This window comes from Martes martes (genome assembly GCF_963455335.1).
Source record: "Martes martes genome assembly, chromosome: 8".
Lineage (NCBI taxonomy): Eukaryota > Metazoa > Chordata > Mammalia > Carnivora > Mustelidae > Martes > Martes martes.
In genome coordinates, this window is record NC_137895.1 from 48,324,729 (window position 1) to 48,342,737 (window position 18,009).

At 38.8% G+C, this 18,009-nt stretch overlaps 1 protein-coding gene across 2 annotated transcripts in view; it reads left to right on the forward strand.

Moving 5' to 3' along the window:
- The window catches only part of MDM1 (Mdm1 nuclear protein), a 32,847-nt gene that overhangs the window by 11,776 nt on the left and 3,062 nt on the right, over positions 1-18,009 (forward strand). Inside the window, exons 6-13 of one of the 2 annotated variants that reach the window (XM_080812259.1) lie at positions 560-663; positions 745-844; positions 5,669-5,698; positions 6,032-6,207; positions 7,285-7,605; positions 8,849-8,961; positions 9,051-9,160; positions 16,380-16,632. In XM_080812259.1, coding sequence (XP_080668385.1) covers positions 560-663; positions 745-844; positions 5,669-5,698; positions 6,032-6,207; positions 7,285-7,605; positions 8,849-8,961; positions 9,051-9,160; positions 16,380-16,632 — 1,207 coding nt within the window. The remainder of the gene's footprint in view (positions 1-559; positions 664-744; positions 845-5,668; positions 5,699-6,031; positions 6,208-7,284; positions 7,606-8,848; positions 8,962-9,050; positions 9,161-16,379; positions 16,633-18,009) is intronic. The other variant, XM_080812260.1, reaches the window with a different exon arrangement.

An 18,009-nucleotide genomic window follows, 5' to 3' on the forward strand; every position in this document is an offset into this window, starting at 1 on the left:
GTTAAGTTATTCAGTAAAGCAGTGTGGTTGGTAACTTACTCAGTGGGACCTTATATGTAATTACTGTAACACTAGGGGCACGTAGCTGGCTCAATCTGTTAAGCATCTGACTCTTGATCATATCTCAGGTCTTGATTTCAGGGTCACAAGTTCAAGCCCACCTTGGGCTCCACACTGGGTGTGGAACCTACTTAATTACTGTAACACAATTAAATATGAATTTAGAATATCAAAGGCAAATGTAAAAGCACTGTTTAATAGGTAGTAACATCAAGTTTTTTTTTAGATGTTTATTTGTTAATTAAAAGGTTTTTTCCCTAGCTAAGGATATAAAATGCCTTTGTTATAAAGTGAACCAAGTCCTGAGCTATACTTCAAAAAACCAGCCAGGTATACTAGTTTCAAAACTTGCTTGTTGATTGCTTGACCTTCAGGTTATCTTTACTTCCACAAACAGAATTATAATATGATTATCTGATCATATTTTATGACATTTATGCTTTCACTTTAATGTATAATATATTTTAAACATAAAATGTTTAAATTATTTACATTTTAGTGTAATAAAACAGATGATCCTTTAAAATTAGAAGCAGAGATGGAATCAAAAGAGTCAAACCAGCCTAAAAAGAAGCTTACTCCTTGGAGACATCAAAGGCTTGGGTACGTATTTTAGAAGAAAAATATCATGTATTCAGATGATCAACATGGTGAAATATTTACTCTCATTTTTGTTTCTGTTAGGAAGGTGAATTCTGAATATAGGGCAAAATTTCTGAGCCCAGCCCAGTATTTGTATAAAGCGGGGGCTTGGACCCGTGTGAAGGAAAACATACCAGATCAGGTGAGTATACATGAGCTCAGTAAGGCCACATTTTCTTTAAGCTTGGATCCTAGTTTGATTTCACACTGAGTTTCATTTAGTAATAGAGACTACAGTTTAAAGATGTGTGATATAATAGTAGCACTGAAAGTATCAGGAACTTAAAGTTTTATGTTAGGATATAACTTATCAGTGTGTTTACCGTTTTTTTTAAATATCAAATCGCTCCTTTCTCAACTAGAGGTTTTTATTATTACAGTCTTTTAAGTTAAAAGAGCGTTTTATAATCCAGTATTTCATTGTATTAATACAAATTCAGTTTATAGAATTGTAGCATTGTAGCTTTCTTAATAACATCCAGACCTCCGGTCTCTCAACTGAAGATTCATTTTCAAGATTAGTTTGTCTGATAGTGGCCTCCACTGGCTGTATGTACTATGACAGTCTGTAAGCATAAGGGAGGTGTGGCCTGTGCTGATAGAGGTTTGAGTTGTAGTGTTGGGATACCCTGGCATATGGGAGAAATTCTGAGGATCCTAAAGAAAGGTTTGAGGGAAAGGGTAATCCTAGAAGTGGGAAGCTTCTTACAGTCAGAAACAGTGCAGTTTCTGCTTGTTGTGCAGTTACCATCACATTTTGATGGTTTCCTACGTTTTCTGTGTGAATAAGCAAAAGCAAAACAATTTAGACTTTAATAAACACCCCCTTCCCCATCATTGTGAAGAGAGAGGTAATTTGGATCGGGAATGAATCTTTCATTTAGCTCTGTACTTTCAGCCATGGCTAACAGTTAATGTCATGAGCCTCCAGAGGAAGGCATCGGCACCTTGAGGGGCTGGCTCTTGGCCTCGGCAGCTGCCAGACCAATGTCCTGGTGAGAGTCCTATATTCCACGTGTTGTTTCAGGAGGTTACTTGATTCCTTCCACCGTGGCTGCGCCTGGAGCATGGATCAGCAGCAATACCGGCAAAGTAAAAGGCCAAGTCTTGAAGCTGTCCCAATTATTGTTGGAGGCAAAATTCATGTATTTACTGTGGTGAAATAAAGTTAAAAATAAGAGCCTTGGGAGCAAGCCTGAGGAAAAAAAGGAATTGCATCAGTGAAACTCCTGAGCAGTTTATGGCCATGCCAGACCTTGGCAGGGAGTTCTGAGCAGTCTCAAGGGGAATGAGGAAAAGCTGAGGGCAGAGGCAGGGTGCAGGGCATAGACATAGAGGGCTAGTGTGGCCAATTACTAGGTGTTAGCCACTGGTCTGTTACATTTAGGGCCTTCACTAGGTTGAGCTCATGAGAGGCTTCTTGTTTTGGAAAGATTATCTCTCCGTCTCAGACTTAGAACTCAAATCTAAAAATTTAATGGACCGGAGGATTGTTTTGTCTGCAGTCAGGATAAGGTGATAGTCCTTATCCTGCCTGGATGTAAGAAAATATTTCTGTTGATATTAAAGACCTGTCTTTTCAAGGTTTCCTATTAAAACATCTTGGTAACATGACTTTTTTAGGCTTTTCAAAAAAATTCATTCCCAATGGTAGTTGTTAATGTTTAAATTAATGCGATTGTTTGCCTTAACCTCTGTGGGCAAAATAATTCAAAAAATGAATTGGAACTAGAAAAGAATAAGAAGTTTTAACTAAATTTTATCACTGATGGTGAAGACGTTTCAGTTGACCAGGTCATAGATATTTAATATGGGCCATATTTTACTTGAATCTTAGATTTTATTTTTAACTTGAAGACATTTACTTACGGGGCTGCTTATGAGATATCTAAATATAAGGTACTCCCTCATTTTCTCTCTCCTAATGTTTCATGAACAAATAGTATTTACACTCGTCAAATGTACTTGGACATCAGTGACTTTATTATTATTAGAATATTAGCTTTTTGAGTCCTATTATAGTTTTCTGATCCACATGTCATATTCATTTCCTTTTGTGTTGTTTGAAATATGAAACTTTTTGAATCTATAGTATAGTGCCTGGGTATTTTACCCTAAGATCCAAGCACCTGTTGCTATAACATTAGAGTGGTTGGTTTTATTTGTCCAGGGGCTGTATATGTGTTATGTCCATTATACAGCCACTGGCACTATTGCTTTTTAAAGAGTTGTTTTTAATAATAACCGGCAGTTGTGATTGTTTGGTCTCATCCTTAGAATAACTGAACTGGTTTTAAATTTCTTTTTTCTTGATTGTTAGGTGATCTTCTAATCATCCAAACTACATTAGTTGAGATACTTTTTCCTAAAGTATCTCCCACAAATAGAACTTTATTTGAAAATAAAGTTCCACATTTGAGAGACATACTTTAATTTGACAGACATTGTAAGGATGGCTAGACATAAGATGACTCATTTTGAGGGGGATGACTTTTGGGGGAAAAATTTTTATTAATCTTTTTTTTTTTTAAGATTTTATTCATTTATTTGAGAGAAAGACAGAGATAGTGAGAGAGCACAAGCAGGGAGGAGAGGGAGAAGCAAGCTACCTGCTGGACAAGGAGCCCGATGTGGGGCTTGATCCCAGCACCCTGGGATCTTGACCTGAGCTAAAGGCAGATGCCCAATCAACTGAGCCACCCAGGTGCCCCAATCTTTCATTTTTTTTTAAATTTGAATTTTCTATATATAAATTTTAAATAACTTAGTCAAATTCTTATTTTGGGAAAAGAAATTCAGAAATGAAAACATTCTAGAATCTGCTAGCATTTATATCCTATAATCTGATGGCATTACTTGACTTGGAAAGGATGTGTGTGTTGTTTTAATTGAGTATAATTGAGTTCATATCCTTTTTAGTGGCTCTGCTTGCTGGTTGTAGGGATTGTTCTTGATACTGCGTTCATACCATTAGGTTTTTTTCTTTTTCTAGTAGAACAACTTGCTTAAGGAAATATCAACTTTCCATTTTTTCATCCTAGTTTAGGATCATAGAAATCTAAAATTAGGTATTTGTAAACCACTATAACATTAGCACTAAGATTATTAATAAAGATTGCTGATAAATTTAAAACACTGAATTTTGAATGTTAGTAACAAATATAACTGAATAAAGTTTTACAGAATTTTCATCGTATCTCCTTTTTAAGAAAAATACTGTCGACAAATAAACCAGATCACTGGCACATAGAGGGAATATTTACCCGTCTTTTCATTCATCAGATGGTAGGTCCTCCCATCTGCATGGAATACAACCTTTTCTGCTGCTCCTTCCCCCACCCCCAATCTACCTTACATACAGTGCAGGGCTGATGGACCCCCTTTTGAACCACTCCTTCAATTTATATCTCCTTTGTTTGTTATGGCGTAGGCCATCCAGTATTATGATGATAATTTATCGTAGAAGAGGCAGTCTGCCTTCTCTCTCGGAATCTGTACACATTGAGTGCTGTGGGGACTTTTCTTGTTTATCTCTGGCTCCCACCCACCCAGTTCAGGCCTAACACTTAGTCCACACTCAAGACACTCGGGATGTGCTGCATTTTCCCTCACATTGTGGAGTTTATAGGTTAATGGAGGATAATGACAAGAATAAGTAATCCAGTAGAATGAAGTAAGTACTAATGGGGACATGCATGAAGGGCTTTGAGAATGGAGGAGGAAGCTGTGCTGAAGCTTGAATATTTGACCATGTAAGTGATGGAGCAGCTGTGAAACATTTGAAACATGAGGGGACTTGATAGAAATAAAATTTGGATTATATCAAGGCTCTTTATAACAAGGCCTCTGTATATTCACGACACCCTGGTGAGGGGGCACCTGGCTGGCTCTGCTGGTAGAGCATGCAGCTCTTGATCTTGAAGTCCTGGGTTCAAGCCCCACATTGCTTGTGGAGCCTACTTAAAACAAAAACAGCAAAACACCCTGGTTAGTAGTTCAGCAGATTCAAACCCTATGTGTCAGTTCCACCTGTTAAATGCAAAAACCACTTCTAGGAATTTAAAGTGTAGGAATTAACACAAATGTCAGATGAATATGGCTGGATTTATCTTGGCAGTGAAGAAAATATGTTGGATTACCCTTCCAGAATGTTTCAGGTTTGGCTCATTAGAATAGTAGGACCCTGCTATTTGGCCTATTAGTGAAAGAAAATTTTAGCAGACAGTATCTGCATATCCTTTTAATGTTATTATTCCATCTTTATGACAGGAAAAATTGAGTTTTTGAAGAATAAATAAAGATGATTTTAAACACTTGTAAGCAACTTAATTTTTTTATCTGGTGGGACTTGAATTTAGGGAAGCCAGCAGGTGGCAGCATGCTGTATAAAGTGAAAGGGTTTCAAAGCTTATAAAAGGCTCCTTTCCATATGAAAAGATGTTATTTGCATTTTAGGGAGTTCAGATTATTTTATAATTCATCAGAATATTATTTTGTATTGTCACTTTGCTGAATATATTACAATTATTATTTAACACATTTTCCAAAAGTTGAGGTTTTGCAGATGCCAAGGGAACTTTGAGGAATTTAGAGAAGGAAACCTCATGATTCTCTCACTGGGGGCTTCTATGGTAGTAGCAGCTGTTGTGGAAGCCAGGAAATAAAGCCAGAATCGGAGTTTCTGGCATGTCCTACTCTCAGTACTCTTCCAGAGGTGGGGAAGTAGGAATGATAATTAGGTTACCTGTTGTTGATAGCCTTCCAGCCATGCAAGAATGTGGCTGGTGTTCAAGGTAATATTAAGATATCTTGCTCAGTGAATTAAATATTACTAAAAATAATTTAAAAATATCGATTGATAACTTTGTATATATTTAGAAGGGAGAACAATAAGGTATTTCATTGATTCCCATTAATAACTACGGCATTAACGGTCATTAAGTGTGTTTCTGTATTCCTCTCCTAGGCTTCTCTAAATGCCATGTGGTATGCGGAGGTTGGTTGCTTTTGAGTTTTTAAAAACTGTAATAATGCATAGAGTACTTGTGTAATTTCAGTCGAAATACAAAGTAGGTGTTAATATTTTTCTTAGCTGCTACAAATTCTTCCTGCCTGCTGGCCTGAAATAAAATAACTGCATTGCGCTTTAGCTTGACTATTTTAATTTCTGCTTAAAAATGCACATAGTCTGATGATGTCTGTGTCTCTTTTTGCTTTCTTTTCTCCTTGTTCTCTGGCTGCATTTGTGCATCATCATTGGTAAGCTATGTGGTGATATTTGCAAAGGAGCTCTTAAAGTAACACACGACGTCTCAACTCTCCTGCATAGGTTAAAGAACTCCGAGAGAAGGCTGAGTTTTATAGGAAACGAGTTCAAGGAACACATTTTTCTCGGGACCATCTGAATCAGATTCTGTCTGACAACAACTGCTGTTGGGATGTCTCCTCCACCACGAGCTCAGAAGGAACCATTAGTAGCAACATCAGAGCTCTAGATCTTGCTGGGTGAGCTCTGTTCTGTGTGGATGGCACAAAATTATGTTGTAGCTTAGGTGGATCATGGAATCATACAAGAAATTGACATGACCACTCAAAATTTGTCTTCCAGTCAAATGGAGATATGCCAGCCATTTATTACATTTCATTATTTTTAGTGTATTCTGTGTGAAAAGTAAAGCTGTGTGTAAATAATACATAGTGTAAATCTGGAAGACTGGACTTCATACTATATATATGTAATTTTTATAATATCTCTTAAGGGTAGACTAGGAATGATTATGCAATAGATGGAAAGAATGTTAAAAAGTAAGAAGAAGAAAAGGTAGCAACAACAATGACAGCTTAGAGAATATAAGCTATTCTTATAGAGAATATAAGCTAACATTCTTTAACAGATTTCGGTGGTTAATATGACATGTAGGCCTTGATTCTGTGGGACAGTTCTCTGCTCTTTTGGGTTTTAAAATGAACATTATTCAACTATTTATAAGAAATAGTTGATTTGTAGCAAATAAAAGTCTTTAGTTGTTATAGTATATTGATAAAGTCATATAAAGTCATATAAGTCATATAAGCCAAATTAAACTATAAGTTCTAATTATGACATCTGATTTTAAAAATTCATCACAAAATCCATTATTTAGGAATATCTGGAAAAGATTAATCAATCTAAAGTATAAAGTACAAAATCTGAATCCGTTTGTTTGATCCACAAGTACACTTGTTTGTGCATAAACCCTAATTGAGTAAGTGAACAAGTTGGATCATGTGGAATCTTCATTTACATGTGTAAATGTCAGTCTAGGGGGACACTCATGAGTGTTGTCAGCAGTGGTACAGGGTAGGAGTAAGAGGAGATAAATACATTTCATTTTGGAGTGCTGTAATAGAAAATCCAAATTGTAACTTTAGTTTATTATACTGTCAAATGAACTCTTAATTAGATTTCTTTCTTTAGTATCAGGGCAAGATAATATCTGTGGGAAACATTGTTGTGAACACTGGAAGGCAATGACAGACTTGTTAAATTTAGTATAAACTAGAAACCTCAAACTGAAGTTTGAAACTGTTTTTGTTATGCAGAGATCCTACAAGCCATAAGACTTTGCAGAAATGTCCTCCTGCAACACTGGAAGAAAAAAGGCCTGTCTTGGAAGAGCAGCCCCAGAAAAATACCACAGAGAAATTGGGCGTGTCAGATGCTCCCACCGTACCTGTTAGAAGGCGCCAGGCGTGGGATGCAGAGAACCCCAATGAAGGCATGCAGAAACAGCCGAGAGAGGAGGAGGAGGAGGAGGAGGAAGAGGAGGAGGAGAAAATAGACAAGGACAAGCAGGTTCATACAGGAGAGCTGGAGAAGTTGGAAGTACATGAAAAATCTAAGGCAGACAAGATAAAAGAAGGGTGAGAGTTTAAAATTAATTGGTATATGGAAGCATTCATATGGTTAATATTTTTTGTTTTGTCACTAAGTACATGGCTTACATTCTTAGTTTTATGACTAACAGAGAACAGATGTTAATGTCACAAAGCAGACATTTTTATATGATTTATAATTTGATTGACTCAGGTATTTGAGTCACCAGTAATTTGGTGGTTGAACATTTGAACACTGAGCTACTGGGGAAAAAGTAGGATTACTTTCATTTGTGTCCTGCTAATTATGATTTGCCAGATTTGAAAATATGTCTGGGACAATGGCTTTCTTTTCTATTTTTTTTAATTAACATATAATGTATTATTTGTTTCAGAGGTACAGGTCTGTGATTCATCAGTCTTACACAATTCACAGCACTCATCGTAGCACATACCCTCCCCAGTGTCCATCACCCAGTCACCTCATCCCTCTCACCCCCTCTACTCCAGCAACCCTCAGTTTGTTTCCTGAGATTAAGAATTTCTTATGGTTTGTCTCCTTCTCTGGTTTCATCTTGTTTCATTTTTCCCACTTCCCCTATGATCCTCTGTCTTATTTCTCAAATTCTTCATATCAGTGAGATCATATAATTGTCTTTCTCTGACTGACTTATTTTGCTTAGCATAATACCCTCTAGTTCCGGGGCGCCTGGGTGGCTCAGTGGGTTAAAGCCTCTGCCTTCGGCTCAGGTCATGATCCCGGGGTCCTGGGATCTAGCCCTGCATTGGGCTCCCTGCTCCACCGGAAGCCTGCTTCTCCCTCCCCCTCTCCCACTTCCCCTGCTTTTGTTCCCTCTCTCACTGTGTGTCTCTCTGTCAAATAAATAAAAATAAAATCCTAAAAAAAAAAATAAGTTATTTCTGCAAATAGTTAATTGTTGTTGGTTTGTATGTTAATTGCTTTGGGGAGTGATTCTCTACCACTGATAATGGTGCTTTTTGTTCCTAATCCAAATCCCTTATCATTCCTTCATGAGTTTTGTGCCTAATAGGAAAGTTAGGCCCCGACCTAATGGAAGAATTCTCTGCTCTGTTGCTGCTGGCTTGCAGTGATCTTCCCTCTTTTCCAATATTCAGTCACTCTTAACCACATGGGGATTTGTTATTTTTTCAGAAACAAAATGGCATTATCTTATAAATTGTTTATTTTATTATTGTACAGTAATCACAGAATATTTTCAATCCAATTTTCTGGAGGAAATGGTTCATAGTAGTTTGTTTCCACCTGTAGGTCAGAGTCTTCTTCTGTATCTTCTGGAAAAGGAGGCCGGCTTCCTACTCCAAAGCTGAGAGAACTTGGTGGAATCCAAAGGACTCATCACGATCTCACCACTCCAGCTGTTGGTAATGGGCAGACACGATGGTTCTTAATTTACCTGCTTTTTCTGCGTGAGAATTTCGGTTGAGACTTGTTGTCTTCTGCATTCTTCCAGGCGGTGCTGTTTTAGTGTCTCCGTCTAAAGTGAGGCTTCCAGTCCCAGAGCAGAGGAAAAGAATATCTTCTCAGGATGGCTTAGAAACTGCAAAGAATGATTTTAGGAAGGTAAATATTTATATTTTGGAGGAAAAACAACTTTTTAGGAAGTGATTATTTTAGTCACGTGTAACGAATGAATAATAGGTTTAGATTTTAGGAAATTCTGTGTGTTGTATGTGGAGATGATGCTATTAACCTGGTTTCAGTAAGGCAAAGGCATTGAATTATTTTTTCTGACAGTAACATTATATTTCTGCTGATATACTTTTTTTTTTAAAGATTTTATTTATTTATTTGAGAGAGAGAGCATGGGCAGGGGGAGCAGAAGGAGAGGTACAAGCAGACCCCTCACTGAGCAGGGAGCTCGGCAATGTGGGGCTCCATCCTAGGACCCAGAGATCATGACCTGAGCTGAAGGCAGACACTTAACTGATTAAGCCACCCAGGTGCCCCTCTGCTGATATACTTTTAAATCTTGTCAATAGTGACTGAACAGAAAGAGGAGAAAAAGGATATTTTTATTGAGTATCTGCTGTGTGGCAGTTGTATTCCAAGTATGCTTCAGGCACTGTTTTAGCACTGGAGATACAGCAGTGAAAGAAGCTGGCAAAAATGCTGGTGCTTATTGAACTTCCATTCTAGTGGAGAAGAGAGTCAATAAAGAGGGTAATGAGGTGCAATACGCAGTATTTTAGATGGTGATAAGTACTAAGGAGGAAAGTAAAGCTGGGGAGGTAAATAGGAAGTAGCCAGGGAAGTTCTCACTGAGAGGGTGGCATTTGAGCAGAATCTGAACTGGGTGAGAGATTGACCCATATGCATATGTAGGAAAGCATTCTGGGCAAAAAGAACAGCAAGTGCAAAGTCCCTGAGGTGATCAGGTACCTGATTTCTTGGGAACCAGCCAGAAAGCAAGAGAGGAAGAGTGTGGGCAATGAATTTAGAAGCACAGTAGAAAACCACACTGTATAGGGCCTTATAGGTCATAGCAAAAACTTTGAATTTTATTCTGAATGAAATGGGAAGCCTTTGGAGGGGCAGAGGAGTGATACGATTTGACTTAGGTTTTCCCATGGTTACTCTGGCTGCTGTGTTGGGAACAGAGAGTAGGGATGCAAGAGCAGGGGCATGAAACTAGATAGGAGTCAATTACACTATCCAGGCAAGAGGTCATGGTTGTTTGGTTCATACTGGTAGCAGTGGAGGTCGTATGATGGAGTCCAATTCTGGATATGCTCCGAAGGTGTAGCTGACCAAATTTGCTAATGGTTACGATATGGTATGGGAGAAAGACAAGCATCAAGGACTTCTCAAGACTTTTGGCCTGTGCAATAGGCCAAAGGATGCAGTTGCCAGTTAACTGAGATGGGGAACACTGTGTAGGGAAAAGGTTTGTCAGGGAAGACAAAGAGTTCTATTTTGAACACGTGACATTTGAGAAACTTATTAGATGTACAAGTAGACATGTTGCATCGGCAGTTGCCTTTCTGAATTTGGAGTGTGGGAGGAGGGGTTGGACTGCAGATACTGATTTGAATCTTTATCATATAGGTGGCACAGATATGTGAGGTCTTGAGACTGGGGGAGATCATCAAGGAAGTGGGTACAGATAGAGAAGGTACGTTTAGACATGTGTCAGCTCCAGTTTTTTGATACTGGGAAGTTGAGGCGTAACCAGCAAAGAGGCTGATGAGGAACAGCCAGAGAGATGGTGAGAAATAGAAGACTGTGGTGTCTCGAGTTGTCGAGGAGGAGGGAGTGTCAGTGCTACTGATGGATCAATAAGGTATGAGGACTGATGATGGATTTAGCAGCATGGATATTATCAGTGACCTTGACAAAGGGCAGTCTTGGTGGTGGGGAGGGGCAAAAGCCTAAATGAAAGTGAGTTCAAGAGAAAAGGAAGGAGAGGAAGCAGAGGCAGTCATCACATAATTCTTTTAGAGTCTTTTCTGTGAAGGGGGAGCAGAGTAACAGGTGGTGGTTGGGAGTGAGGTCAAGATGAAGGAGATAACATTTATATGTTGACAAGAGCAGTTTTTTTTTTTTTTTTTAAGATTATTTATTTATTTATTTATCTGAGAGAGTGGCAGAGAACTGGAGCAGGGCGAGGGGCAGAAGGAGAGGGAGAGAGGCAGACTCCCCACTGAGTGGGGAGCCTGACTTGGGGCTCCATCCCAGGACCCTGAGATCATGACCTGAGGCAAACGCTTAACGGACTAAGCCACCCAGGTACCCCAACAAGAACAGTTTAACGAGAGAAAGATGCTGCCGCAGCCGCCAGCACTTTGCACCTGTGCATGAGTGCCTCCAGACATTGCATAGGGTCTGAGGGAGGAGCGAGTGGAAGCGCTGATTTTAGGCACTCTGACAGTTCCTTCCTTGAGGAGGCAGAATATGTGAGCATTGCTGATAAAATCGGGAGATGTGGTGGGGGCTGTGGGAAAGTCTCTTTGGATTGTTTCTTGGTGGCACATGAAAAAAGAGCCTTGCTGAGAATGAGGCTGGGGAAGAAAAGGTTGGAGGTTTGAGTACAGAAAAGAAGGCATGAGATAGTCTTTTCTGAGAGTGGGAGAGGGAGCGGGCCAGGGAAATGGGAGATAATGCAGGACCACATAAAGGGCCCTTTTTCGGCTCATGGTCACAAATTTGTTCTAAGACCAGTCATGATGAGTTGTGTGTTTTTCTCCAGCCAGGTTTGACTGCAGAGATGCAGATAAATAGAGAGTTGGATTTAACTGCTGGGGTTCATGTTTTGTCAAGGGAGTAAGAGGAAATGACAAAGGGGGTCAGGGAGTTAAGTTGTATATCCCAGGAAGTGACTCTGATGATTGGCCATGGAGGTTGAGTTGGTTAGGGCAGAAGAGTAGGACTTAAGAAGGTAAAGCACAGTGCAGAGGTGACAAGATCAGTGGAAGGTCTTGGCAGACATGTTGAAATTTGGGTACTCACAGGGGTTCATTTTAAAAGTAGGAGGTGGTGGTCAGAAATTGGAAGTCTGAAGAGGTTGCAATTAGCAGTAATGGCCAGGCTTAACATGTAATCATGGGAGTAAGTGGCTGAAGTCAGAGAGAGAACAGTCAGGGAGGAGGTTGATTTTCTCTAGGGGATTTTGCTGGTGGCTATTTATGAATTTCAGAGGGCACAGGGGAGAGCTTTTAGGTGGTGGGGAGAGGTAGAAGATAGGATCAGAGCCCAGTTGTTCCCAAAGCCCAGTACTGAAGTCACCTCCTAGCAGGTACCCATTAAATAGGTGTTGACTGAGTATTATTGGAGTGACAGAATCTAAACTATTTTTTGTTGCTTGTGTATACATTGGCTTATGACAACAGGAATGTAGTCAGTGGATGATCAGAATCAGATATTAGGAATCTCTTGCCCTCATGGACTGTTCTGTCCCCCCACCAGCCACCCCATCCCCCTCACCCCTTGGGGCCCAGGTTGCTATCTGGAAGGTATAAGCTTCTAGGCAGCTTTATCCACAGAGTTGACTACCCTCAGCTAAAATGAGTAGCTTTAATCCATATTGGTAGCTGGATTTATATATATTATTTTCACTCATTATGGAATTTATTGAATATTAGTTAAATTAACAAAATAGAGTAATATTGCTCTTTAATGCCAATCTGCTTCATTGTGCCCACAATGCAGTTTCTAATAAATTACTCCTATTATTCAGTTGCCCTCAATTAATATTATCCTATATCTCTTTTTATCATAGGAATCAGAGAGAATATGTTCTAATATCCAGAAATTTTTTGAATGTTAACTTTTAATGACATTTAATTGTAGGAGTGTTATGGGAAGCAGCAATTTGGGTAACTTACATGGGGACCACAATAATAGCTAGCATTTACTGAGCACTTAACTATGTCCTAGCCCCTGTGCTAAGTACTGTATATGAACTTGTTGAGTCTTCATAGTGGCTCCAGGAGGCTGGTCTTGTTATTCTCATTTAGATGTTAAAACTGAGGTAACATAGCTGCCAAATCATGGAGCAGAATTTGGTCCCAGGCAGTGTGTTCTCAGAGTCCACATTTTTAACTCCTAAACAAGACTGTCTCATAAAATTTAGAGTAGAATTGTCATGGTATTGGTTTGTCAAGGATCATTTTCACATTTTATAGATGATATTAAAAACCTAAGTGTGTATTGGCTCACTTCAGTCATTCAACAGATGTTCCTTATCTGTTTACCCATGTACAGTAAGGATAGCGAACGAAAATAGACCTGGTTCATGATCTTATGGAACCTACAGTCTGATGAGAGAGATACACAGTAATTAAAGAATCATACCCCCCTCGAAAAAAGCAAAGTTAAAACTAACAAGAGTCTCAGAGCAGTATATAGTGCTATTCTGAAAGAAATTGACCTAGTCCTAGATCTGGAAGCTTCTTGGAAGTCAAGGATGCTTCTTAGAAGAAGTTCTAATTGGGTTGAGATACTGGGGAAGAGGCAGAGTTGATGAGGTAAAAAGGGTAGAGAGGAGAAGCATAGCATGTGTCAGTATCCTGTGGTGAGAAAGAACACAGGGTTCTTTTTTTAAAATTAATTTATTTCAGAGACAGAGAGTATGCAAGTGATCATGGGGAAGGACAGAGGAAAGGGAGAGAGAATCTTAAGCAGACTCCACACTGAGCAATGGAGCCTGATTTGAGGCTTGATCTCGTGACCCTGAGATCAGGACCTGACCTGAAACCAAGAGTCAGATACTTAAAAAACCGTACCACCCAGGGGCCCCCATAGGATTCTAAGAAATAAAGGCAAGTATAGTGCGTGGCAGGGAGTAGGTCGAGTCTGGAAAAGATAGCAATATGGAAAATTTTTACCATTATCTTGAGAGCAATGGGAAACATTGAAATATTTTAAAGACCTTTCTGGTTGCCATGAAGGCAAGAGTAAACCGTGGTTACCCTTAGAAGGTCATTGGGGTAGTCGAAGTAGACATGGTGATAGCTTGGACTAAGGATGGTGGACGTCACAGAAGTGGATGAAACTGAAGAATCGTGTAAGGGGAACATGAAAGTTCAGTGCTGGGTTGCATCATGGAGAGGGGTAAGAGACCATGAATGACTTCTACGTTTCTGCCTTGCCCAACAGGATTGATGGGGGATGCCATGTACTGAGTAAGAGAGCTCTGGAAAGAAATCACCTCTGGAGGGGGACATCAGGAATTTCACTTTCATTCACCCAATTTACAATGTAATGTGCTCTTGCTATGTGTCAGGCACCGTTCTAGGACCTGGGGATTCATTGGTACCAAGACAAAATCCCGGTCCTCATGGAGCTTACCTTTTCATTTTGAGAAATAAGTAATTTTTTAATAAGAAAACTTCAGCATAAATAAAATCACAAAGGACCTCCAAGGTATAGGTGAGGTTGCTTTACACTGGGCCATCAGGACAGGCACCTCTGAGGAGGTGATATTTTAGCTAAGACCTGACTCAATGAGGGATGGGTCCAGGCAGAGATTAGTGGAGACTGTTTTCCAGTTTGAAAGAGCAATAAGTACACGTGTGCAGCAGTGAGAGTTTTAGAGTGAGAAGACCAATGTGACTGGGGTGAGGAGAAGGGTAGGAAATGAGCTTTGGAAGGGAGGTTGGGTAAGGGAGGGGGGGATGTTACTCTGAGGCTTCTGGGAAGCCCCGAGAGGGTTGAAAGCTACACAGCAAACATGATCTGATTTACGTGATAAAATCACGTGGGCTCTTCAGTGGAAAATGGGCTGTTGGGGGGGTGGTGCAAGGGTAGAGTGGTGAGGCCGATGAGAAGGCTTTAGGCTCAAAAACAGATCACCAAAGCCATGACATTAAACTTGGGAACCCCATATGTTACAAATATTCTAGAGATTTCATTCAGGCCTTTTTAGCAATAGTGAAACTAATATGACAGATCTTAAATTCTGTGTATATATGTAGAAAAAGAAAAAATAATGGTTTTCCCAAGTGATACCTATAATTATAAAAAGGGAAGCAAGAGGAAGATTTGTGGTTTGTTTTAGATCTTGATTTAAAAAGAAATGTTTGTTGGATAAGACCCCAGGCCTTCTCCACTTTAAAAGCAGTACATTCTCTTAATTGCAGAAAATGAAACCTAAGGTCAGAAAGCAGTGTTTTGAATATTGTGTTAATAAACCCAAAGTCACAGAGTAAAAGCCACATTTACGAGGAATGATTTAGAAAGTTTGGAACTATGTTTAATTTTACTGGTTTGAATTCTCCTAATAAGTAAAATTATACAAGGACTTTTAGGATAGTGATACATTATCACTGTGGAAAATAGAAAATACTGACCAACTAAACAAAGTAAATGCTGTCCTCCCTACTGTTCAGGACCAACCACTATTGAATGTTTGCGTTCTTTAGGTATATAATATATTTGTCTATTGTGCTGGAGATAAGCTTTCATAATCTATTTTTACTTACTTGGCAATGAATTGTAAACACATTTCCATATCATTAAATGTCACTTACAATTAACTTTTAAAGGCAACATGATATGCAACCTATAGTTATACTGGCTGTTTATTATTGAAAGCAGCTTTTTAAAACTAGATGCCTATTGTTATTTCTTAATATTTTAATTTTTTTGTTTTGAAAAAATGCTGTAAAGAAATTGTCCTTTAGCTACTTTTTTGTTCATATTATCTATTTTTGTGTAAATACTCCCCAAGTGTTATTGTTTGATAAAAGAACACAAAGTTTTAAAGCTTTCGGTGTTTCACCAGCTCCCGGAAAGTTTGTGCTCCCAACGACACTCTAGGAGAGTGCCAGTTTTTCCATATATTTGTCAGCACTGAGCACTATAGTGTGACTTTTTAAAAAAATTTTAATCTTTAAATTTTGTAAATGAAAAGTTAGTATCTTGATCCTTTTATTTTGAAATTATTTGATTACTAGTGAGGTAGGATATTTCTCCTATTTGTAATTTATGTCTATATAATTTGCTTATATATATATTTTTCCATTTTTAATTAGTTTATCCTTCACTACTTTAAAAGAAATATTTATGTGGCAATGATAATTCATTGTCAATATATAAGTTATATATTTTCTTCAAATTTGTGATTTAAAATTTTTTTAATGTTTATATATTTTTATATAGCTAAGTATGTTTACCAATATTGGTTGTTAGGCTTATGATATCCTCCCCACACTGAGGTTACATAGATTTTCCTGTAATTTCTCCTATTGATTTTATCGTTTTATTTTTTGTATGTTTAATGGTTTGATTTTTCTATATATATACAGACATATATATGTATCTTATTTTTTTGGTCACTTAGAAAGAAAGTCGCGCTATATCCCTCCTGACTTCTCCAGCTGCTGGTATAAAAACAGTGGATCCCCTGCCTTTGAGGGAAGATTCTGAAACCAATATCCCCAGATTTGCTGAGGTAACTCTTCCAGTTTCAAAAATTCCAGAATATCCAGCAAACACACCTGGGCAGTCTCCTTCTCCACCCTGTGCTCCATCCTACTGGCATCCCTCTCGTCGAATTCAGGGCTCTTTGAGAGATCCAGAATTTCAGCATAATGGTAATTACTTTGGTTTTAACTTTTTGTCTTTTTAAATGAAACTGTTATACTGATGGGTACAAAGGCTTAAGTAAATACTATATGTTAATCAATTATGTTATCTAGTATTTTAGTTAATGTAACAGATCTCTTTAAATGGGAAAAGTCTCTTCTCTTCTCTGAAACAATCAGCTGGGCTATAATCCCAGTTCACTTTTGTGTGAGGGTGAGCTTTTCTTTTCTTTTCTCTTTTTTTTTCTTTTCATTTCTATTTATTCATTTGAGAGAGAGCATGAACAGGGGAGGGGCAGAGGTAGAGGGAGAAGCACGCTTCCCGCTGAGCAAGGAGCCAGATGTGGGACTTGATTCCAGGGTCCTAGGATCATGACCTGAGCCAAAGGCAGACACTTCACAGACTGAGCCCCCCCAGGGGCCTCAAGTGTGAGGTTTCTTTCAAGTGTTTCCTCTACACATATAGGCAACCCGCTAGATGCCAGCAGCGCCCTTCTCAGGTGTGACATCTAAAAATGTCTTCAGATACTGCTAAACGCTGCCTAGATGGGGAATTCAAGGTTGTAAGTTATTTTCGTTTGGTTTTATTAGGCATTGTTCTGCTCTTTTCTAGCTTCCACTTTTACTGTTGCGAAGTCTTGTGTTCTCATTTTTGATCATTGTGTGTGGCTTCGCTTCCCCTGGCATCTTTGGGGACCTTCTCTTCACACTCAGTGCTCTGAGCTTTTACCGCAGGTCTCTGTTTTGCTAGTTTCAATTAGCAATAATCGCGCCTCGGATAAACCTCATTGGCTACGATACTGCCACTGCGCAAAGCTGGTCTCTGTTTTGCTAGTACTCAGTGGACTTTTTCAGCTGGGGAACTTGGTTCCTCACTTTCTCAAATTATTTAGTCAGTAATTCCTTCCCCTCCATTGTTTGTTTCCTCCTCTTCTGGCACTCCTTGTTATTCTGATGTTGGACATGATCTTATTTTCTTATCTTGCCTTTCCTATTTTCCATCTCTGTCTTTTTATTTTAATTTGAAAGGGTTACTCATTTTTGTTTTCTACCCCTTCTTCTGAGTTTTAAAGTTTTTTCAGTATTTTTAATTTCTAAGAATTTTTTTTAACCCTGTATAATCCCTTTATATAGCATCCTGTTCTTATTTTATGGATGTCTTATTTTATCCCTTTGAAGAGATAAATGATATATAGAATTCCTCTGTTTTGAATATGGTACCTTTGCCCTTAGTTGAACCTGTGTCCTTCAGTCAGAGTCACTCTGATAAAGCTTTGGAGAGGAAACCTCCATTCTTCTTTTGGGAGGAAGAACAGTTAGCCAACTGTGCAAATTTAAAGAAGGCTTTGGCAGACTGTTCTATAAGCCAGTTTCCTGGTTCAGTCT